This window comes from Moschus berezovskii, chromosome 25 (assembly GCF_049115385.1).
Source record: "Moschus berezovskii isolate FMDL1 chromosome 25, NW_MosBer_1.0, whole genome shotgun sequence".
Lineage (NCBI taxonomy): Eukaryota > Metazoa > Chordata > Mammalia > Artiodactyla > Moschidae > Moschus > Moschus berezovskii.
Window position 1 is genome coordinate 8,770,023 of NC_142484.1, and position 23,706 is coordinate 8,793,728.

The 23,706-nt window shown below is 52.2% G+C and overlaps 1 protein-coding gene across 1 annotated transcript; it reads right to left on the minus strand.

Moving 5' to 3' along the window:
* Positions 1-263: 263 nt before the first annotated feature.
* On the minus strand, positions 264-14,401 carry NAA40 (N-alpha-acetyltransferase 40, NatD catalytic subunit). The gene is made up of 8 exons (XM_055415670.2): positions 14,148-14,401; positions 7,929-8,024; positions 6,880-6,932; positions 3,923-4,018; positions 3,692-3,850; positions 3,492-3,575; positions 3,028-3,105; positions 264-2,776 (listed from the first exon to the last, which is right to left on the minus strand). The coding sequence occupies exons 1-8, from the start codon at positions 14,151-14,153 to the stop codon at positions 2,635-2,637; spliced, it is 714 nt and encodes a 237-aa protein (XP_055271645.1). The 5' UTR covers positions 14,154-14,401; the 3' UTR covers positions 264-2,634.
* Between the last annotated feature and the right edge of the window lie 9,305 nt (positions 14,402-23,706).

The window sequence follows — 23,706 nt, forward strand, 5'->3', positions numbered from 1 at the left end:
GCGTGCAGAGCAGGCACCCTTCAGGAGACCTTTGACCTCTGCCCTGGGCTTCTGAGAAGTGGCACAAACATGCATTCAGTGGTCTCGGTTTCCACTACTGGCTCCTCGCCTCCAACGCTGAGGTTTTCCCCACCTGAGGCTTCCTTCACAGGAAGAGGTGTGTGGCCATCACAGCTACCTGCCCCAGGGGTTTAGATCCAATGCTGGATGGTCTGAGCCCTTGCTGCCATGGCACCTCAGCACCAGGAAGCCATCCCAGCAGCTGAACAAAGTGTCTTTTATTTGTGACACACAAACACAACCAATGCAAAAAAAGATCACTTTTCCCTTTGATTCCAGTGATAACAAGTTGCTAAAGAAAATATATATATATATATCAAGAAGGCGTTTTATCTCCAAAGTTTCCTCTTAAAAACAAAAACCAGGAAGGGTTAAAAAGAACCACACACATGTCATGTACACATCTGACATCAATGAAAATAACCTGAAATAGAGAGGAAAACAACTAAAAAACAAACCTCAAATTAATATTTTTAACATGCCCCAAACAAACAAACCAAAAAGCCTGGTACAAGACCTGCTGTTTCTTAAAACCAAGACCTTGGGGAAATGGAGACTGACAGTTGAGAACTGAACAGGCTCAATGGCAACCACAGTGTGACCTACAAGCCTCAGGATGTGCCTCCCTGCCCAGCCTGACCCTGACCCCCCTCCTCCCCAGCAGCCTGTGGGTGCTGGCAGAGGCAGCTGGACAAGCAGGACCCACACCCAGTGTCCACTGACCAATGGGGCTCAGTGCCAGGTGTCCAGTGAAGGGAAAGAGACGTGGCCACTTCACTGCCTCTATGTGGGACTTACACTGGGGTCCCCCTGGGGCCCCGTGCGTGGGAGGTTATCAGAAACCCATGATCTAAAATGATGAATATTTATCATTCTGTGTCCTCTGACAGACAGCAAGGATCAAAGGAAAAGGTCTTCCTAAATATGCTTCCGTTGTTCCATGATTCTTAGAAGGAACCCTCTAATGTCCTCCTAGCAATGAAAACCCTCCCCTTTGGGTAAAATCTCCTGGGAGCCAGCCGAGTGGGGCAAAGCTGGGTTTGTTCCAGTGTGAAGGCGTGGGGCCCTCTCCAAGGGAGTGCCACGTCCACCGCTGGCCAGTCAAGAGCATCGCAGAGCACTCAGCGGGGAGGCTGTGTGCCCCGGCTCCGCACACGTGGGAGCCTGGGGGAGAAGCCAGAGCGGCTTCAGGGAGACAAGCCTGCACAGGCGGCCTGAGCCAGGGCAGGGGCTGAGGTGTGAGTGGACTGAGGTCAGAAGCACTGGCCAACCTCCTGGGAGCAACAGTCCACAGGCAAGACCCTTGGGATGCTCTGGAAGGTAGAGCTCCAGGTTGTCCCAGGGGAGGTAGCAGGTGCTTTTTCCTGGGTAAGGATTTGGTCATTCTCTTCCCTGGAAGGGGAGTAGGTATGGGGATGAGCTCTGACCCCATGCCCTGTCCACCTCACAAGAGGCGAGGAAGGGGCTTCCCCACCCACCTGCCACCTGTGACACCACGGAGAAGGGCAGCTGTGGGGCTGCGTCCTGCGCTGCCGGCCAGGGCAGGCCTCCCTGAGGGAGCAGGGGCCAGGCTAGGGGTGCAGGCAGGAGGCCTGCTGCTGGCTGGGGGCTCTCTGAAGGCCGGGGGGCAGGGGTATGGCGGTGGGGAAGCAGACCCACCCCCAGAGAGCTAACAGCACCGAGATATGAGAGGAAACGGCATTAAATATGGCAGGAACGAGGGGCCTGAAGGGGGACGATGAGGGGCTCCCTGATGTTATTCCCCCTTGAGAGTCAGAACGGGGCAGGGGGCAGATGAGAGGCAGAGGGAGGCAGGGAGAGGGGACGGAGACGAGCAGGCCGTCCACAGCAAAGGCTCCAGCTCTTTCCTATGAATAAAAACCTCGGGTCACCACCTAGAGATCACGGGGCCAAGCTTAGGATGCAGCCCGGTCAGAAGCCAGAGAAGCCGTGGTCCCCGCACAGGCCCCAGACGCTGCTTCCCGGCCCCTCAGCACCTCGCCGACAACCACGGGCTCCCAGAGCCGGCTGGTCCCTGGGACAACTCCACTCTAACTGCGGATCCACAAAGGCACAGCCAGGAAGAGCGCCCTTGCTTCCCGGGGTTGTGACACAGAAGACCTTCCAGGGGTCTCCGTCGAGCCTCCCCTCCACCGAACGGGAGGAGTCACTCTGAAGCCTCTGTCGGCATAAGAGCCTATGCCGAGTCCACGCCTCTTTGGGAACCAGCCAGACACTGACCCAGGGCTCCAGGATTTTCACGAAGCTGGGAACAAATGCTCCATTCGTCCAGCTGTGTGTGTGGCGGGGAGGGGGCTTGTCAGAAATCCGGTGGCAGGGAGGTCGCAGAGTCCCATGCTCAAGGCCGAGGGCCGCGTGAGAAGGCAGCCACTGTGAGAGGACGTGCCAGGTGCCCAGCTCCTCGCTGCCCCTCCCGGCAGCCTGCCCTTCCAGGGGAAAGCAGGAGGGGCAGGCGGACCACACTTCCCCAGGGTTGGGGCTGAGGAGGCCGCCAGGAGAGCGGCGTGAACTGGGGAGAGGACAGGCCTTGGAGAGCGCGTTCCAGCTTCGGACTCAGTGGCAGCAGCCGCCACAGTGCCCGCCCGAATGGGAGTGCTGGCTGTCCCCAAACTTGGTCCTCCGGCTCAGGATCTCATAGGAGCAGTCCTCCCCACAGCAACCGGACATGCTTGGGGAAGAGTCATCGATTTCAAATCTGCAGGCAGGCAGGCAGGAGGAAAGGGTCGGTGGGGGGCAGCGGACTGCCTTCCACCCCAGGAGTCAGGGCTCAGAAGCAGGGCAGGGGACCAAGCCAGAGGCGTGCCCACACCATCTCCCCCAGCCCCTGCCCCCTGGATCTCAGGCCCAGGAGCTCAGTGTCAGGACAAGGGGGGCCAGGACAGGGAAAAAGACACGGCCGGCAGCTGCCGCCGTCCAGGGGCTCCCCCACCAGGCCCAGCTCCTTACTGCAGCGCTTCTCTGAAGAACTGGTAGGCGCCATGATTGTGCTTAAATACCGTTAACATAACTTTCTTCATCTGTGTGCTGAGAAGGAAGCAGAGAGAACCTTCCAGAAGGAGAAAAAGGTGCTAAATCACACGTGCTCTCTTGTGCCTCCGCCTGCTGTCTCCCGTTTGCTCCTGGGAGTGCTCCTGAGCCCCGCTCGGCAGTCTCAGTACCGCCCCGAGACGAGGCTGCTCCCCGCCTGACTGGCTTCTCCTCCGCGTCCCAGTGGAGACACACAGAACAGGCACTTGGGGGTGTTTGCTGCCGTGGGCCCACTGCACCAAATGGGGAGACACGGCAGGGCAGGGAGGTTCTAGATACCCTTCTTCTAGAACGTTCCTGTGAGTCTTGTCCCCACCTCCCCTCCTGGGCATACAGCAGAGGCAGCTCCTCTCAAGAGCGACACACACAACACACAGCCCTACCTGTTGGCCATGAGCTGCAGAATCTGTATGAGGAACTTCCCCAGGCCTTTCCGCCGCACCTTGCTCTCCAATTGCACCTCGTAGCTGGTGGGGGGGAAAGCAGGGTGAGCCTGCAGGGGCTGTGAGGCCTGGCCCAGGCCCAGACATGCGCGTGGCCTCCGCCTCCTCACCAGTGCCCACCCCCGCGCCGCGGCCCCTACCAGTACAGGACTTCATCCCCGCACTCCACGTCAAACCGGAAGTGAGAGAAGGCGACGGGCACCGATCGGCTTTCCCACGCGATGAGGTACCAGGCTCGGTCATCTGTCATCTCCTCGCGCTTCTCTCGGTCCTTCCAGCCCCACTCACTCTGCTCGTACCTGGGAGACAGTGGCAGTCAGGACAGGGACTCTGCAGAGCACAGCCAGTCCCCTCCCACCAGGCGTGCTTACATGGTCTGCATGTTGGTCTTGGTCAGGTCGAAGGCCCAGTCCACGGTGGCCGGCTCCAGGCCAGACACTCGCTTACATTCAATGGAGACATTCAACCTGCGAGAGGAAGAGGCGTCTGGAGCCGGCGCCAGTCCCAGCGCCTCCTGCTGCCTGGACAGCCTGGTCTCAGTGAACCTACAGGGAAAAGCTGAACCCGGACATGACGACAGAAGGTGCCGGGGAAGGAACGAAGCCATTCAGGCTGAGATTAACGACTGTCATCACCAGCCTACCACCCTCCTGACCACAAGCCAGACTTCCTGCTGCGCCCCCCACACCATCCTCATCAGACTCAGCACTCTGTCAACTCCTGCCCCTCTCGGCTACCTGTTCGCTCTCTCTGCCCATTCTTTTGTACTTTGTTACAAACACTCGAGTCCTCTCTGTTCTCTTAGTTCCTGCCCTGAGGCATTTTTCCTATTGCTTTCATTTCTGAATCAAGTCCTCACTGGGCACCCATGGGAGCCTTTCGTTCTTATCTTCCAATCTCGCCTGCGAAAGTGGCTGGATGACCTCAGGCCCTTCAGGAAGACTGCAGCCCCCATCCCCCTGAGGAGTCCTGCCTGTTGCCTCCTCTGAGGACACAGGAGTGCTCTCAGCTAGCTGATCAAACAGAATGCATCAGGTTCAGGTTCACCCCAAGTTCTGTTTCCCTAAACTCATGAATGAGGCATTACGGTATCAATCTATTTTTTTTTTAGCCATGCCATGCAGCTTGCAGGACCCTAGTTCCCTGACCAGGGCCTGAACACGGGCCACGGTAGTGAAAGCTCCTAGTCCCAATCACCAGACTGCCAGGGAATTCCCTCGATCTGCTATTTACTTCTAAATGACTTAAGTAAATTACAGTTAAACTCTTTGGCAAATTGTGAAATCACATTCTCCAGGAAGCGCCACATTCTGAAAGGACTGACTCGACTCCTCAGAGGACATCACCCCTGGAAGCCAGTCACCCCTGCTGACTGGCACACTGGATGAGCTACACGTGTGCTCGGCCACGTGCATACAGGACTCCTGGCTCTGAAGTCTTCTTTCTTTGCACTATTGGCCACGTAGTGCTCAGAAAAGACCCAACACAGCACTGCATCTGTCTTAGCTATAAATTTTCTGAAGGCCAGTTGGAGAGTATAGATTCTCCACTAATCTGACTTCTTTAAGTACATGAAAGTACAGTCTGAGCCACACAAATCACACACAATTCCAGGCACCAAATGAGCCCAGAGTCAACTGGCAGTGCCTGCTTCAGAGCTGGCCCAGGTTTCCGGAAGTCATGAGAATGTGGGGCAGGAACAGTAAGATTGCAGTAAGGAATCTCTGCTGTTGCTCAGTCACTAAGTTGTGTCTGAGTCTCTGCAGCCTCACAGACCGCAGCACTCCAGGCTCCTCTGTCCTTCACCATCTCCCAGAGTTTGCTCAGATTTATATCCACTGAGCCGGTGATGCCATCCAACCACCTCATCCTCATCGCCCCCTTTCCTCCTGCCCTCAATCTTCCCCAGCATCAGGGTCTTTTCCAGTGAGTCGGCTCTTAGCATCAGGTGGCCAAAGTACTGGAGTTTCACCTTCAGCATCAGTCCTTCCAATGAATATTCAGGGTGGATCTGCTTTAGGATTGAGTGGTTTGATCACTTTGCTGTCCAAAGGACTCTTGAGTCTTCTCCAGCACCACAATTTGAAAGCATCAATTCTTCGGTGCTCAGCCTTCTTTATGGTCCAACTCTCACATTTGTACATGACTACTGGAAAACACCATAGCTTTGACTAGACGGACCTTTGACTATCACTTTGGCAGAGTGATATCTCTGCTTTTTAATGCACTGTCTAGGTTTGTCATAGTCAAACTGTGTCAAAGGACTTCCTGGAATCTGAATGATGATGCAGCTTCAAGAAGAGTTGTAACGCATCTGATTATAGACAGGAAGAATACGTTAGCGTGATACTATGAAACTCAGACAGCCGTGCAAGGCAAAGGCAGCGTCACCGACTAGTCTCTCCTTCATAACTCGTGCGTTCCCACTTGTCTTAGCTCATTCATCAGAATACTGACACCGGCTCCTACTTACAGTCTGGATACAGTCTCTGTGATCCTTAAAACAACCTTGCAAGTTTGGCAGCATCACTCCATTTAACCGATAAAAAATAAGGCTTGAAGAGTATGTCGACTTAACCAAATATGCTTAATAAGAAGCATCATTATGATTCAAACCCATGGTGGTGATTCTGTAAAATCATAGCCCCTATTTTTCCCTGAGCCAACAGCATCTCTGGCACCTATTTTATAAACCAAAGCAAGAGAAAGGGGAGGGGAGCTTCAATCCAGAATCGGCAGTGACCTGGATTAGGAAAGAGAACAGCAGTAGTAACAACTCACACGGGTCTAGCCTTAGTATGTTCCAGGCACTAACAATCCTTCTGATGATTCTGTGGGGAAAGGACCCATTTCGAAAATTCAGACACAGAGAAGGTAAGTACTTTGTCCAGGGTCACAAGGCCCTAAGTGGCTTTTAACCACTGTACTACACACTCAGGGAAAGAGCGCTGGACTGAGAATTAAAAGTCCCCTCAGCTGCCAGGGAAAAGCTCCACAAGCTCAGACTCTCATCTAGCCTCTCAGAGTCTCAGTTCTCTGCCTAAAACGAGGGAGTCAGCCCAGATGACTTCTCAGTTTTGTTTCCGCTCTGTGGTTCTCGGTCGGAGGGCACAGCGAGTCCCACACAGACGTCAGTCTGAGACCAGGCCACCTATGCTCATCCGCAGATCCCTCTGTTATCCTAACGGAGGGGTTTGTGTCAGCAGGATACTAGCCATTGTTTCTGCTTTTTCAATAACAAAGAAAAAGGAAGTCTGAGGACGCCTGCTCTGGAAAGGTGAATTCCTAAAGAGCAAGGAGAGGACAGGTAGGAACGCTGAACACTCACCCATTCCGGTCATATTTCTTGAACACGGGGAAAGCCTCCAGTGGGTCTCCAAGCTGTGGAGGGAAAGAAGAGAGTAGTGAGCAGCACAGGCACAGGCCTGGCCATCACCGGCTCCACCCTGCGTTGACCCACGGGGAGGCACAGCTCCCCGGCCCAGGAGCAGTCCTCGCACAGACCTGCCATCTGTCTTAGCTCTGCAGTCACGTGTAGGAAGAAGGCCCGACAAAGCTGTAGCTTCATTTGACACGGGAAAGAAGAAACTTGACTGCCTAATACTGAAACACTGGCCTCCGGGCCTAAAACCTGCTCAGTGCCCACCTGACCCAAGAGAGAAGAGAGGTCCCCGATCCACTCATGTCCTTCTACGAGGTCCTCAACTAACCTTCCCTGGTCAAAATCCAAGATAGAAAATCATGTCCCTGAGCCACAACCTTGAAAGTATGACTGTTTACTGAGTGGACTAAAAGAATAACAAAACCTGGAACGTGAACTGCGGCAGGAAGAGTGACCCAAATCTCTCCTGTTTCATAGGAAAGCTGAGCTGCTCCCAGTCAGGCCCCCCAGGCGCTGAGAATCATGGCTACTCCTCCACCGACTGCGGCCCCTTGAAACCAGGCTGCTGCAACCCCCAGTGCATAGCACAACCTGTGGCACCTCCCAGGCAGGCAGTAAATGTCTGAAGGCAAGAATGAGAACACTATACCACATTTTACTAGGGAGGCTTCCTCCCCAAGAGGCAAAACCCTAATAAAAACTTTTCCAGGCGCTTTTCCAGTGGTAAGGAAACAGACCCACAAAGAGAAGCAGCCACTTTTTCTTGACCCCACACTTCTCTGCACGCCTGGGTCCATCCCTGGTCCTCTCACAACTCTCCCAGGCTCCCAGCCAGGCTGGTCCAAAGCCCCACCCCAACCCCACCGCAGCAAGAAGGCAATAGAGGTGCGGATGCGGAGTAACTCTGTTCTGCCACAGGGTGGCGCCAAAAGAAGTCAAATTAAAAGCCAAGCTGAAGTTCCAGGACAACTGACAGGGAAAGCGGGGAGAGTCACCCTGTTGGCGGCGTCCACTTTGGCACAGACAGCATCCATGGCTGCTCGCTCCTCCAGCCGCTTCTGTTTCTTCTCCTTCGCTTTGCTTGACTTCCTCTGCAAGAGGGAAAAGCAGAGTGGGCTGGAAGGCAGTGACCAACAGAAGACGGGACTTGACTTTCCCTCCGGGGACCCTAAGGGCTGGTCCCCGATTCGGGTGCCTGGTCTCAGCAGCAGGAACTTCAGGTCTGGCTGCCGCAAGCACGGTCACCTGGTCACGTAGGAAAGACCTGAGCGTTTCCCAGGCGTGAGACCATGGGAGCATCGCTAGACTTCTCCGCTTCCCTACTGGAAGAAGCCTGACCGCAGGACCACTAGGTCACTGTGAGGACTCAGTGAGAGCACAGGGCGACACCTGAAGCAGAGCCCCGTGCCTCAGCAGCTGCCTAATAAATATTCACTTGTTCATTCCCTCCTAAGGAAGGAACAGGTAATTTTAGACACATTCAGGGCAGGTTTCAGGAAGGCGATGGCATCTGAAGCAGCTGCTATCACTCTTAAGTATAAATTTATTCAAAGCCTTTTCAGTGTCTTCAGGCTTCAAGAAACAAAGATCTGCTCTGGGGACAGCCTCCTGGGGAGGTGGGTCCCTTTCTAAGCTAGGCCCGGGGCACTCCAGCTTAAGGAGACGGAGCTGCTCCCAGAAATGGCTGCTCAGGCAAGGCCAGCGAGTGGCAGGCGCACTGAGCACCTAGTGATGACAAGGGCAGAGTGAAGGGCCCCAAGGAGTTCACCTGGGGACAGAGGCCAAGCTGCCATGTGGTCAGCAGAGCCAGGCTGCGGGGAGGAGCAAAGGGAGGCTGCCCTCACACAGAGAAGCAAACCGCGAACCCCCCCACCTCCCAGTGGAGCACGTCCAGTCTGGAGGGTCACATGAGGTTTTCTCAAGTCCACATGGACCCTCCCCTCTTACCCTGTGTAAAAACTGGCAGGCTTCCCTGGGGGTCCAGTGGTTGGGAGTCCACCTGCCAGTGCAGGGAAGGCGGGTTCCAGCCCAGCTCCGGCAGGACCCCACGTGCTGTGGAGCCCACAAGAGAAGCCACTGCCACGAGAAGCCCAGGCACCGTGATGAAGAGGAGGCCCTGCTCCCCACAACTAGAAAGGGCCTGCACGCAGCAACGACGACCCACCACCACCAAAGAACGATCAAACAAACAAACTGGAAATACGGGGAGAAGAGCCCAAAGCTCAGCAGAACTTGTCCAAAGCCTCTTTCTGCCCTCTACTCCCTTCAGGTCTTAGGACAAGCCACAGCCATTCTTGGAGCCTCCTTCCCTCAACTGATGAGCACGGCCCTTAATACCTCCTTTAAAGTATTAAGCCCGTGAGGGTTACTGTGGCCTGTGTTCAATAAACAACACTTCCCATTCTCACTCCCAAGGAGGGGCAGAGCAGCACAGGCACCAGAGGGTGCCTGCCCACCCAGTCTGAATCCTGAATTACACCAAGGCACTGGGAAGACGGCTCTGCTTTTCACCAGCCACATGGCCTCGTCTGACCCCACCCCTCACTTCCTGACCTCACCAGTGAGAGGTCTTGCTACTTCTAATTCCACCAGAGCTGGGACACAGCCCAGAAAGGGTGAGCTGAAAAACCCAGCTGCTGGATAAACTCTAACCTCAGTTCCTCCAGGAATGACAGTGCTTAACTCCTGCACAAGCAAGCAGGAGGCAAGAGTTCCGATACCAGGAGTCCACAGGGGTGGCTCTTTTAGGTACAGACTCACCCAGCACCGGCTGTGTACCAGCTGCAGGCTGGGCACTGCAGGAAGCCGGGCTGGAGCCCCTTTCTTACCTTCCTGGAGGAAAGAACAAACAAGAGAGCAGACTGTCTTCATGACACTGGGATCTGGGGACAGAACGAGCCCCTCCCTACCACAGAGAGTTTTTAGAGCATCCTTTTTTCCCCCCTCTGGGAATCTGAGTTTCAAGACAACACTGAGAGATACACTCATCTTGCAGAACACTTTCACAAGAAACTGAGGCTCAAAGGGATGTCGTGACTTGTTCAGAGTTCCCCAGGGAGCAAATGGCAAAGGGGAGACTAAATCCCAGGAGCTGGGCTGCAGATTCAGCATCTGTCCCCCTAGCCACGCTGTCTCCCACTGGGAGAGCCTACCCCTGTGGCCAAGACCTTCTCAGTTCTGTTCAGATAAGGTCAAGATGGGGCCTCAGGAGCCGCTAAAGCAGCCACTGGGTGACTCATTCCTCATTACCCTTCTGGCATGGTGGCAGCTGAAGTGACATGCCCACGCAGTACCACCCCAGACCCCACCTCCACACTGAGGTAGGGATAAAAAACAGGGAAACCTGAGATGGAAGATCACCAGGGCTGTGAGATGGGGCAGAAAGAACATGCGCTTTGCCATCAAACAGGCCAGGCGACTAAGAAAGGAACTCTGCTTCCAGGAAACGAACTCCACCTCCAGGAAAATGGGGACTCGACTCGGCGCCGGCCTAACAGAACAGCCCGAAGGCTAGGTCAGAAGTCCACACACCTTCACCGTCGAGGCCAGCTCCCTGCCTTCACCCTGCACGTGGGCTCTCTCTCAGCGTGATACAGAGCTGAAGGATCGGAGGTGCTACACGTGTGACGTCCAGAACCCAGAAGGCAATGAAATCTAGGCTCCCTCCATAGAGCTCACTCTTAGGCACTAAAAGTAAGCAATTCCTAAGCACAAGCAGCAGGAGGGCCGGGTCTGGGCCTCCAGACTTTTGGGCTCATTCACGCGGGGGAACAGGTGAGCCAGGCGGCTCTAGGAGCTTTGGGCCGCTGAGGCCCAAGACTGTGGATAAAGAAAGCGCCCCTGAAGCGCTTCGCTGCCTGCACACCAGGTATGAGACAGGCTATGGCCGGCTGGGCCAGACAGGCAGAGGCCCTCCCCCAAACCAAGCACACGCAAGGAAAAGTGGTTTCCTACTGTTCCAATTAGCTTTGGCCTGCCTTGTGGAGGTAAGACTATCCTGCGGGGACACAGGCAAAGTCTCCTAATTAAAATGGGAAATAAGCACAGTGAACAGTAAAGCTCCTTGTGGTTAAGTGTCTTTCCCAAGGGAGCTTTACGTAATAAAGAGTGTGGGATTTTGAGTCAAGAGACCCAGATTTGATTCTCCGCTCTCCCACTTACTTAATAGCTGTGTGACTTTGGGCAAGTTATTCACACTCTTCCCAACAAGTCACTCGGTTCCTCTGAACCTCAGTTTCCTTATCAGTCAGTTCAGTTTAGTTGCTCAGTTGTGTCCGACTCTTTGCAACCCCATGGACTGCAGCACACCAGGCCTCCCTGTCCATCACCAACTCCCAGAGTTTATCCATAAAACGGGGCTAACAATGCCTCTACCACACAGGGCTGTTGCGATGGAAAAAAATGATACAATATACCAGATACAAAAATTCTTTATTGTAAGGATTTCTGTTCACAAGTACCTAGTAGCCATAAACACCTGCTGAATAAATCCTCCAAGATTCAAATCCAGGTCTGAACCCCAAAGTCCATGCTCCGTCCATCAATTAAACATAAATGATGCTTGCTGTGACAAAGTGTGATGGAAGTGCTGTTTTCAAACTCCTCCCCTTGCTATTTCCATCAGAGTGGTATCTCTCGCTCTCCTTTTTTTGGCCACACCTTGCAGCCCTGACCAGGGATTGAACCTGCACCCTTGGCAGTGAGAACACAGAGTAAGTGTTCCAGAACACTGGACCACCAGTAAGTCCCTCAGGGTGGTATCTCTATGACTGCTGGTCGTAATAGTAGTTCCATGACTGTGAAAGGTCACAGAGCGAAATTAAACAACACCAACATGGGCGCAGGAGGCACCTTTCAGAAAAAAGACTTGGCATCCTTTAGGTTTTCAGTATCAATGCTTCCATCCCACAAGGAATCCAGAAAAAACTCCTGTTTCTGGCAGAGAGTGAGTGAAAGTTGCTCAGTTGTGTCTGACTTTGCGACTCCACGGACTATACAGTCCACGGAATTCTCCAGGCCAGAATACTGGAGTGGGTAGCCATTCCCATCTCCAGGAGATCTTCCTGACCCAGAAATCCAACCGGTGTCTCCTGAATTGCAGGTGGATTCTTTACTAGCTGAACTACCAGGGAAGCCCGAGACAGAACTCTAAATTCTAATTCCTGAGACAAGACCTGTGTGGCAGCAAGGGTACAAGAACTCTGAAGAGAACGGTGCTCCACCTGAGGCCACCCTCTCCCTCACCCAGTGGCCAGACCGTCATATGGAGCAAGGCGCTCTGCTGGAGGGTGATGACTAGGAACCATGACCCTTCCAACATGAGGTGGGGAGCCCACAGCCCCCACCTATAAAGAATGAGGATAATGAAAGGGTTCTGGCTCTGCTTCAGGGAGGAAAATTCAAATCTCTCTTTTGTAGTCAGCTTTAGGCCGGAAGAGACCAACAACGTAGGGGCTGTTCTGAGAAACACATCTGTAACGTACCAGTAATAAGATTGGGGCCCTAGAGGAAGCAGCAAGGATCTCAGGATCTCTGAGGCCCGCTGTTTCGACTCAACCAATGAGGAAGTGTTGAACCAGAATGGCATGTTATGCTTCTTGCTTTCTGCTCAGTCTGGAATGGCTGATGCTGGGCAGATTCACTAAGTAATACCAGGGACACAAGATTTTATTCAGTTTCAACAGAAGATGGGGCCTGGAACCTTTCACTAAAATCTATGTTAAATATGCCTAAGGCCTCTAGACTTGATTTTCTACACATGAAGCACACAGTGTCCAAAAGTCCTTGCTGAAACACGATGAATAGGTTTTGACATGGATTACATAAAGTGCTCTGACATGGGTAAGACAAGCATTTCTGTCTAACAAGTTGATTTATTCAGTCAATAACTATTTGAGTGGAGAGGATAAAAATCTAGGTTAATAACAGTAGGGACAAACCCAACCGGTTAAAAATAGCACAGATCTATTTTAGAAAACTGAAGGCTGAGAATACAGGGGAAATAACAGCCCCTATTTAAGAGGCACCCATGCGACCATTTACATCTACCATCTCATTTAATCCTCACATCTGTCTCAAAGGGAAGGCATAATCCTCATCACATCCATGAGGAAATTCAAATCCACAAAGGCCAGCTCACTGGCACAACATCATGCTGCCAATCAGGGAACATCAGGCTGGAACTGGAGTTTCTCTGGCTCCAAAGTGAAGACTCCCTAAAAGTGGTGGAAATTTCGTGTAAAAACTAAGGTATGTGGTGCCAGGGAGGGCCAGTTACTTGTTCAGGAGAGTGACCGGTGCTGCTTACTAGGACTTCAGGAAGGTGAACTCACAGAAACATGCGAGAAACTTCTGCCCAACCTTCTATCAGCACATGCCCGGGAAAGGCATAAAATGCACCTCTAGACTGCCTTCTGCCGAACAGGTGGTCACTATCCATCCGGGGCTGGGGCCATCACCAGAGCCCTTCCACCGCCCCCTGCTCACCTGCACAGCTTCCCCATGCAAAACCACCTGCGGTGTGAATACCACTAACAACCCAACTAATAAGACCCACTTCGGTGCACCTGGGAGGCCCCTGAAGGCAAGCCTTTGTCGACAAGGAAAAGAAAGTTTTTGGAGCAAGAGGAACCTGGTGGAGAGTTTCGAAAGAGCCTGGGGAAACCAGCTTCGCCGAGGAGCGGGAGGCGCAGGGGCCGGGGATTCGAGAGCCCGGAGTCAGTGCCTGGCCCCCAGTCACTGCCTGTGACCTTGGCTGGGTGCCTCGTTTCCTCTGGGCCTCGGTTCCCTCCGAGCCAGTGCAGGCCTAGGATATGGGAAGCCACGAAACTAGTGACAGCCGGGTGATGGGTGACCCCCGGGAGCGGGCGGGATATCCAGGGACTGCTCGGGGACGGCGGGATGCGGTGGGCGCCAAGAAGATAACAGAACCTAGAGGAAGGCAGGGGCGGGCGCGACGCGGGAGGCTGGGGGGCACCGTAGCGGGTGGGGCCCGGAGAGGGGGCTCCCCAGGGGATTCCCAGGGCTGGGCCGGGCGTGGGAACACTTCGACTGCGGTAGTCGAGTCATGCAGGGGCTGGGAGGGGGGGTCACGTGAGGCCGGAGGGGGTCAGGGTCACGTGAGGGGGGGCTCAAGGAACAATGGGGGCGCAGGGGGGGGCAACGGGAGCGAGGAGCCTCCCAGCCCTGGCGTCTCCTCTCCCTGCCTCACTCACCCCCATGGCGACAACGGCGGCGGGGGCGCCCAGCTCCTCCTTCCCACACTTGCCGGCTGGGAGGCGGCGGCAGCGGCGACACTGGAGCGGCGGCGGGCCCGGCACTGCGCCTGCGCCTCGCGGGCTCCCCAGCGCGCCCCGGCGGGAACCGCGCCGGCGCAGAGCCCCGCGAAGGGACGGGCTGGGGAAGGCGCGCAGGTGGAGAAACCGGGAGGCGGGCCGAGGGTCTCGCACACCAGAAAGAGGCGGGAGGCGCGGAGCAAGCGTCGCGCAAGGAATGACGTAAGCCCGGGCCCGCCCCCTTCTCCCCAGGCTGTGTCTGTAGCCATGGCAACGGTCTCAGCCCGCGGGGAAGCGCGCCGCTGGGCAGCCGGGTGGGTGGCAGCACCGCCCCTGCGCTTGCCTGTGCGTCTCCTCCGACCTGGTCATAAGCGGAGCAGCCACCTTCCCAGCCGACCCAACGCGTCACGACCTCTGAAATACCTGCTCCTCCTACAACCCTCGAGCGGAGGAGAGGTGTTTGGAACATTTCGCACCTTCTAGATAGTGAACTGGGTATTGGTTTTGCTTTTGCTCCATCCCTTTATTCCTTCTATTATTATTATTATTCTTTATTTCTCCACTGAGCTCCAGTAGCATACTGGGCACCTACCGACCTGGGGAATTCCTCATTCAGTATCCTATCATTTTGCCCTTTGTTACTGTTAATGGGGTTCTCAAGGCAAGTATACTGAAGTGGTTTGCCATTCCCTTCTCCAGTGGACCACATTCGGCTGTGGTCCATGTGATCATATCGACTAGTTTCCTGTGATTATATTTCAGTGTGTCTGCCCTCTGATGCCCCCTAGCAATACCTACCGTCTTATTTGGGTTTCTCTTACCTTGGTCGTGGAAAATCTCTTCACAGCCGCTCCAGCAAAGTGCAGCCACTGTACCTTACCTTGGACGAGGGGTATCTCCTCAAGGCCGCCCCTCCTGACCTTGAACGCGGAGTAGCTCCTCTCGGCCCTCCTGCGCCCGCGCAGCCACCGCCTGTTGGACGCGGGGTAGCTCCTCATACCCAACTGTGGATGTGACCAGTGATAGAAGCAAGGTCCGGTGCTGTAAAGAGCAATATTGCATAGGAACCTGGAATGTTAGGTCCATGAATCAAGGCAAATTGGAAGTGGTCAAACGGGAGATGGCAAGAGTGAACGTCGACATTCTAGGAATCAGTGAATTAAAATGGACTGGAGTGGGTGAATTTAACTTGGATGACCATTATATCTACTACTGTGGGCAGGAATCCCTTAGAAGAAATGGAGTAGCCATCATGGTCAACAAAAGATTCCGAAATGCAGTACTTGGATGCAATCTTAAAAATGACAGAATGATTTCTGTTCGTTTCCAAGGCAAACCATTCAATATTACAGTAATCCAGGCCTATGCCCCAACCAGTAATGCTGAAGAAGCCGAATTTAATCGGTTTTATGAAGACCTACAAGACCTTTTAGAACTAACACCCAAAAAAGATGTCCTTTTCATTATAGGGGACTGGAATGCAAAAGTAGGAAGTCAAGAAAACACCGGGAGTAACTGGCAAATTTGGCCTTGGAGCACGGAATGAAGCAGGGCAAAGGCTAATAGAGTTTTGTCAAGAGAATGCACTGGTCATAGCAAACACCCTCTTCCAACGACACAAGAGAAGACTCTACACATGGACATCACCAGATGGTCAACACCGAAATCAGATTGATTATATTCTTTGCAACCAAAGATGGAGAAGCTGTATACAGTTAGCGAAAACAAGACCAGGAGCTGACTGTGGCTCAGATCATGAACTCCTTATTGCGAAGTTCAGACTTAAATTGAAGAAAGTAGGGAAAACCACTAGACCATTCAGATATGACCTAAATCAAATCCCTTATGATTATACAGTGGAAGTGAGAAATAGATTTAAGGGACTAGATCTGATTGATAGAGTGCCTGATGAACTCTGGACGGAGGTTCGTGACATTGTACAGGAGACAGGGACCAAGACCATCCCCATGGAAAAGAAACGCAGAAGAGCGAAATGGCTGTCTGAGGAGGCCTTACAAATAGCTGTGAAAAGAAGAGAGGCGAAAAGCAAAGGAGAAAAGGAAAGATATAAGCATCTGAATGCAGAGTTCCAAAGAATAGCAAGGAGAGATAAGAAAGACTTCCTCAGTGATCAGTGCAAAGAAATAGAGGAAAACAACAGAATAGGAAAAACAAGAGACCTCTTCAAGAAAATTAGAGATTCCAAGGGAACATTTCATGCAAAGATGGGCTCGATAAAGGACAGAAATGGTATGGACCTAACAGAAGCAGAAGATATTAAGAAGAGGTGGCAGGAATACACAGAAGAACTGTACAAAAAAGATCTTCACGACCAAGATAGTCACGATAACGTGATCACTGACCTAGAGCCAGACATCTTGGAATGTGAAGTCAAGTGAGCCTTAGAAAGCATCACTACTAACAAAGCTAGTGGTGGTGATGGAATTCCAGTTGAGCTATTTCAAGTCTTGAAAGATGATGCTGTGAAAGTGCTGCACTCAATATGCCAGCAGATTTGGAAAACTCAGTGCTGGCCACAGGACTGGAAGAGGTCAGTCTTCATTCCAATCCCAAAGAAAGGCAATGCCAAAGAATGCTCAAACTACCGCACAATTGCACTCATCTCACACGCTAGTAAAGTCATGCTCAAAATTCTCCAAGCCAGGCTTCAGCAGTATGTAAACCGTGAACTCCCAGATGTTCAAGCAGGTTTTAGAAAAGGCAGAGGCACCAGAGATCAAATTGCCAACATCCGCTGGATCATAGAGAAAGCAAGAGAGTTCCAGAAAAACATCTATTTCTGCTTCATTGACTATGCCAAAGCCTTTGACTGTGTTGATCACAATAAACTGTGGAACATTCTGAAAGAGATGGGAATCCCAGACCACCTTACCTGCCTCTTGAGAAACCTGTATGCAGGTCAGGAAGCAACAGTTAGAACTGGACATGGAACAACAGACTGGTTCCAAATAGGAAAAGGTGTACGTCAAGGCTGTATATTGTCACCTTGCTTATTTAACTTATATGCAGAGTACATCATGAGGAACGCTGGGCTGGAAGAAGCACAAGCTGGAATCAAGATTGCTGGGAGAAATATCAATAACCTCAGATATGCAGATGACACTACCCTTATGGCAGAAAGTGAAGAGGAACTCAAAAGCCTCTTGATGAAAGTGAAAGAGGAGAGTGAAAAGGTTGGCTTGAAGCTCAACATTCAGAAAACAAAGATCATGGCATCTGGTCCCATCACTTCATGGGAAATAGATGGAAAAACAGTGGAAACAGTGTCAGACTTTATTTTTTTGGGCTCCAAAATCACTGCAGGTGCTGATTGCAGCCATGAAATTAAAAGACGCTAACTACTTGGAAGGAAAGTTATGACCAACCTTGATAGTATATTAAAAAGCAGAGACATTACTTTGCCAACCAAGGTCCGTCTAGTCAAGGCAATGGTTTTTCCCATGGTCATGTATGGATGTGAGAGTTGGACTGTGAAGAAAGCTGATCGCCGAAGAATCGATGCTTTTGAACTGTGGTGTTGGAGAAGACTCTTGAGAGTCCCTTGGACTGCAAGGAGATCCAACCAGTCCATTATAAAGGAGATCAATCCTGGGTGTTCATTGGAGGGACTGATGCTAAAGCTGAAACTGCAATACTTTGGCCACCTCATGCGACGAATTGACTCACTGGAAAAGACTCTGATGCTGGGAAGGATTGGGGGTGGGAGGAGAAGGGGACGACAGAGAATGAGATGGCTGGATGGCATCACCGACTCGATGGACATGAGTTTGAGTGAACTCCGGGAGTTGGTGATGGACAGGGAGGCCTGGCGTGCTGTGATTCATGGGGTCGCAAAGAGTCGGACACGACTGAGCGACTGAACTGAACTGAGGACCATACTGGAGAAGGCAATGGCACCCACTCCAGTACTCTTGCCTGGAAAATCCCATGGACAGGGGAGCCTGGTAGGCTGCAGTCCATGGGGTCGTGAAGAATCAGACATGACTGAGCAACTTCACTTTTACTTTTCACTTTCATGCATTGGAGAAGGAAATGGCAACCCACTCCAGTGTTCTTGCCTAGAGAATCCCAGGGACGGCAGAGCCTGGTGGGCTGCCGTCTATGGGGTCGCACAGAGTCAGACACGACTGAAGCGACTTGGCGGCAGCAGCAGAACCATACCTGAGAGGGGCATGGCTACTCTTTCCAGTATTGCTGCCTAGAGAATCCCCATGGACAGAGAACCCTGACCGGCTATTGTCCATGGGGTCGCAAAGTGTCTGACACAACTGAGCAGCTAAGCACACCACAGGACCATTCTAATGCTGTGCAGAGCCCAGGGGACACAGAAGGAAACAACGTGCCATCCCAGTTTAGAACTTACACTTCAGAGGGGAGGCAGGCATGTTTACTGGGAAGTGGAAGGTGATGTGAAATTGAGACATCTGGCATCCTGGACGTCATTCATTTCAGTCTATCCCAGCAGACCAGTGTGACCCCCACTAGAACTGCATCACCATCACCTGGGGAACCTGTGCACTGTTCACGCCCTGGGGCCTACCCCAGACTCTCCAGCGGTGGAGCCAGAATATTCACTTCTAAGAGCTCCCCAGATAGGGTTGTACTCATGAAAATCAGAAAATCGCCACCCAAGACAAGCGTTACAGGCTTTGTCAGGTTTTCCTCCTTGTCCTTCCCTCAGCACAGGGGTGGCCCCCAAACAGCCACTCAAGCAGCATTTGTTGAGGGCCCATCATGTGCTAGGCACTGTTGCAGGCAGCAAAGAAAACAACAAACAGAGAAGGCACTGCCCTCATAGAAACTGTATTCTAGAAGGAAGAGGCAGATAATAAACTAAATGAATGAACCAGTAAAATACATATCATGTTGGATGATATACGTTATATGCAGGAAAATGAAACAGGGAAGACAGATGTGGAAAGTCATAATTTGCTTTTATTTTGTTTAATGTTTTTATTTTGCTGCAGCAGGCCTTAGTTGTGGTACTCAGGATCTTTAGTTCTGACTTGCAAGATCCTTAGTTGCAGCATATGAATTCTTAGTGGAGGCAGGTGGGATCAAGTTCGATGACCAGCGGTGGAACCTGAGCCCCCTGCATTGGGAGCATGGAGTCTTAGCCAGTGGACCAGCAGGGAAGTCCCCAGGTTTATAGTTTTAACTAAGACGTTCGGAGAAGGCAAACAAGAAGTGACATTTGAGTCAAGATCTGGAGGGGAGGCAGAAAGTCCGGAGGCTGTCTAGGGGAAGGGCATTCCAGGCTGGGGGTGCAGGTAGTCCAAAACTCCCCAGCAGGAGCATGATTGGAATGTTTGAGGAACTAACTACAAGCAGCACAACAGGCTGGAGCAAAGTGGGCCAGCGGGAGAAGGGTGGGAAATGAAAATCAGACAAGTTAGAGGAGGATTCTTTAGGGCTTGCAGGGTTTTTTTAAAACATAATTTTCTTTATTTCTTTATTTGGGGCTATGCTGAGCCTTTTTGATTTTCAGGCTTTCCTCTAGTTGCGGCAAGCGGGGGCTACTCTCCGGTTGCAGTGCGTGGGCTTCTCACTGCAGTGGCTTCTCTTGTTGCGGAGCATGGGCTCTAGGCACGCGGGCTTCAGTAGTTGCGGTTCCCTGGCTCTAGGGCATAGGCTTGATAGCTGTGCTGCATGGGTTTAGTTCTCTGAAGCATGTGGGAGCTTCCCAGATCAGGGATCAAACCTGTGTCTCCCGCATTGGCAGGCAGATAGATTCTTGACTACTGAGCTACTAGGGAAGCCCAGGCTTGTAGATTTTAAAACACTTTGGCTGGAATTATAGTGAGCTATTAGAGAGTCTGGAAGGAGTAGAAGGCCTGGGTTATGTGCTCATAGGACCGCCTGGCTGCTGGGTTGAGAAGAGCATAGGGGCAAGGTCAACAGCAGGACAGTGCAGAGGCCACTGCTGTAATCCGTACAGGAGTGATGGTGCTTGCCCCAGCTGAGTGGCAGTGGAGGTGGGAGAAGGGTTCAGGACATGGATGTATGTTAAAGGAAAATCCAAGGACTTCCCGAAGGACTCGATATAGAGTGGGTGGAAAGAGAAGAACCATGACATCGTCAAGGTTTTTAGCTTGTGCTACTGGAAAAATGGGGTGCCTTCGACTGAGATGCAGACAACTTTGAAAGGAGGAAGGTGGGTGGGGAAGGGGAAGACCAGGACTTCAGTTTTGGCCGCATCAGGGTCAGGTTTGAGAATATCTTTTTAGACATTCACAAGGAGATGTGGAGTAATCAGAGGCTGGAACTCAGGGGAGAGGTCCAGCCTGGAGATATCAATTTCAGCACGTCAGGTATGAATGGTATTTAAAGCTGGATGAGGCTGGGTGAGACCATAGAGGGAATGTCAGTAAACTAGAATGAATCAATCTTAGGCCTGCATCCCATTCCTGGGTCAGAAAATCTAGGGACCAGAGAGGGAACTAAGGGTGGGAGGAGGGGTGGTCAGGGTAGACAGAGGAGGCTTCTGAACTTGCCCTTGAAGGAGGAGGAGGTAAGGAGGTTTCCGGGGGAGGAAACTGTATTTGCCAGCCAAGGACACATGCAGGGTTGGGGCAAGGGGATTCTCAGAGGGAGGAAGGGCAGAGTGCAACCCCCCAGCCTATTTTGGCTTCTCCGGTCTCCTCACCCACATTGAACTTCATGGTCAGCTCTTTCAGGGAACCCTGCCACCATGATACCCCGTGCCCTGTCTCTTTCACTCTTGGGTCCGTCCACCCCCAGGCTGCCAGAGATTGCTGGACATCAGACCAGGCCTGGGAGGTGAGCCCAGTAGTCCCTTGGGAAGGTGATATCTATCACCTAGGCCCTCAGGAGGCCTGAGAAGGCCCAGTGCCCTATTCCTGTCCCACAGCAGTGTCCTTCTCCCTGGGGGCTGCCCCCAGTTATAGGCTCTCTCCTGCTCAGAGCTTCCTTGGACTCCCTGGGTGGTGGACAGAGCCCGCTTTGGAATCAGACTGGCCTGGGTTTAATCATCCTCTCTGCTACTTCCATCCTTTGTGACTTTAGAAAGAAAGAAAGGAAAGAAAGTGAAGTCACTCAGTCATGTCCAACTCTTTGCGACCCCATGGACTGTAGCCTACCATGCTCCTCCGTCCATGGGATTTTCCAGGCAAGAGTACTGGAGTGGGGTGCCATTGCCTTCTCCAGAGGATCTTCCCAACCCAGGGATCAAACCTGGGCCTTCCGCATTGTAGGCAGATGCTTTACCATCTGAGCCACCGGGGAAGTAAAGTTGTACAACTTGAGAGTTGTGAGTTAGGTTTTATTTGGTTCAAAATGAGGACTGCAGCCCTGGAGGCAGCATCTTACATAGCTCTGAGAGACTGCTCCAAAGTGGCAGTGAGGTATAAGGTTTTGGTGAAGGGGGAGTCAATATCATGAAGCACTCATTTTACAAAAGGTTTTTTGTTATTCATGAGGATCTGATGTCACCATGAAAGGATTTAGTGCTTCTCTAAATATGAGGAGACTGCAAGGATTGAGATCATAAAATCTGTTCCTAAAAACATCCAACTATCTAAATACCTGTCCCACCAGATTCCCTGGAGCACAGAGGGCCTCACTCCACCCTGAACTCCCTCAGGGGTTGTTGAAGGTCAACAGCTATAGCAGCACAGGGTTCAATCTCTGTAGAGGTGTGTGTTAGTCGCTCAGTCGTGTCTGATTCTTTGCAACTGAAAGGACTATAGCCCGCCAGGCTTCTCTGTCCGTGGAATTCTCCAGGCAAGAATACTGGAGTGGACTGCCATTTCCTTCTCCAGAGGAACTTCCCAACCCAGGGATAGAACCCTGGTCTCCTACATCACAAGCAGATTCCTTACCATTTGAGCTACAGGGAGTCTCTATAGAGGCGGATGGCAAATGCCTTTGTCCTTTGGTCATTGGCAATGCTCTTGGTAAGTGCCAATTGGTAGTTGACAGGTACAGTGACTCCAGTTTCCTTATTTATAAAGTGAGACCACCACCAGCAGTCATCTTCATCATCAACATCATCTTCCAGGGCTACTGGTGAGAATTAATGAGATTAAACAAGATGAGAGGCTGCAAGGCACCTGGCATGGCCTGGGGCAAGAGAGGAATGCCACAAAAGGCCATCTCTCCCACCCTCCTGCCCTTCACTGCCAAACCTCTGCCCCTAGGGACCAGGCTGTTGTCTAAGCTGCCTCATTAGTCACGCCCTCCAGCTCTCACCGGGGAGCCTGGGCCTCCACCCTCCTCTGACCTTCAGGATGGACACACTGTCTCCCAGGCCCTCCACTCCTCCCACCTCCTTCCTGGACTCCCCTTCCTCACAAAACAGCCACTTGCCCTCCTCACTTCACAGCCCTCAGCTGCCCCCAACTATTTATTCACTCAGGTGCTTAGTGGAGGCTTGGGGGCCGCCCTAGACTGTAGTCTTCTGTGCTGGGAAACAGCCTTGGAAGACAGCCCTGCCCAGGGGGCGGCCATCACAGCCCCCACAGCCCAGTGGGAGATGGGTGGGCAGACTTTGCACCTGGTGATCAGCTGATCGAAGAGTCTTTGTTCAGTCACTAAGTCAAATCCAGCTCTTTGCAGCTCCATGGACTGCAGCACGCCAGGCTTCCCTGTCCTTCACTAACTCCCAGAGTTTACTCAAATTCATGTCCATTGAGACAGTGATTTCATCCAATCATCTTATCCTCTATCACCCTCTTCTCCCCTTGCCCTCAATCTTTCCCAGCATCAAGGTCTTTCCCAATGAGTCAGCTCTTCGAATCAGTGGCCAAAGTACTGGACTTCAGGTTCAGCATCAGTCCTTCCAATGAATATTCAGGGTGGATTTCCTTCAGGATTGACTGGTTGGATCTCCCTGTTGTCCAAGGGCCTCTCAAGAGTCTTCTCCAGCACCACAGTTCGAAAGCATCAATTCTTTGGCACTCAGCTTCTTTATGGTCCAAATTTCCCATCCCTACATGACTCCTGGGAAAACCATAGGTTTGACTGTATGGATCTTTGTTGGCAAAGTGATGTCTACGCTTTTAATAATGCTGTCAAGGTTTGTCATAGCTTTTCTTCCAAGGAGCAAGTGTCTTTTAATTTCATGGCTGCATTCTCCATCCACAGTGATTTTGGAGCCCAAGAAAATAAAGTCTGTCACTGTTTACATTTTTCCCCCCATCTATTTACTGTATCACGGAGAATCCCTCATTTCCCAAAAAGAAGAAAAAAGTCCAGAAAAGAATCTGAAGGTGCTCCACCCTCCCCTCCCTGCCACCAGAGAGCTGAACCTCCTCCCCTCAGGGTCCTTCCCTTCAGTCACCCGCCCTCCCCCAGCCTTCCTGCTCTCTGCTTCCCTCCATCCAAAATCCTTCGCGGAACCTTCCCTCCACCCAAAAACCTTCTCCTCTCCTCACACTGCTCACTCTCCCCCATTACAGCCTGGTTTCTGTTCCCGCCACCCTACGGAAGCCTCTCCCAGGGGACATTTTCCAGCAGC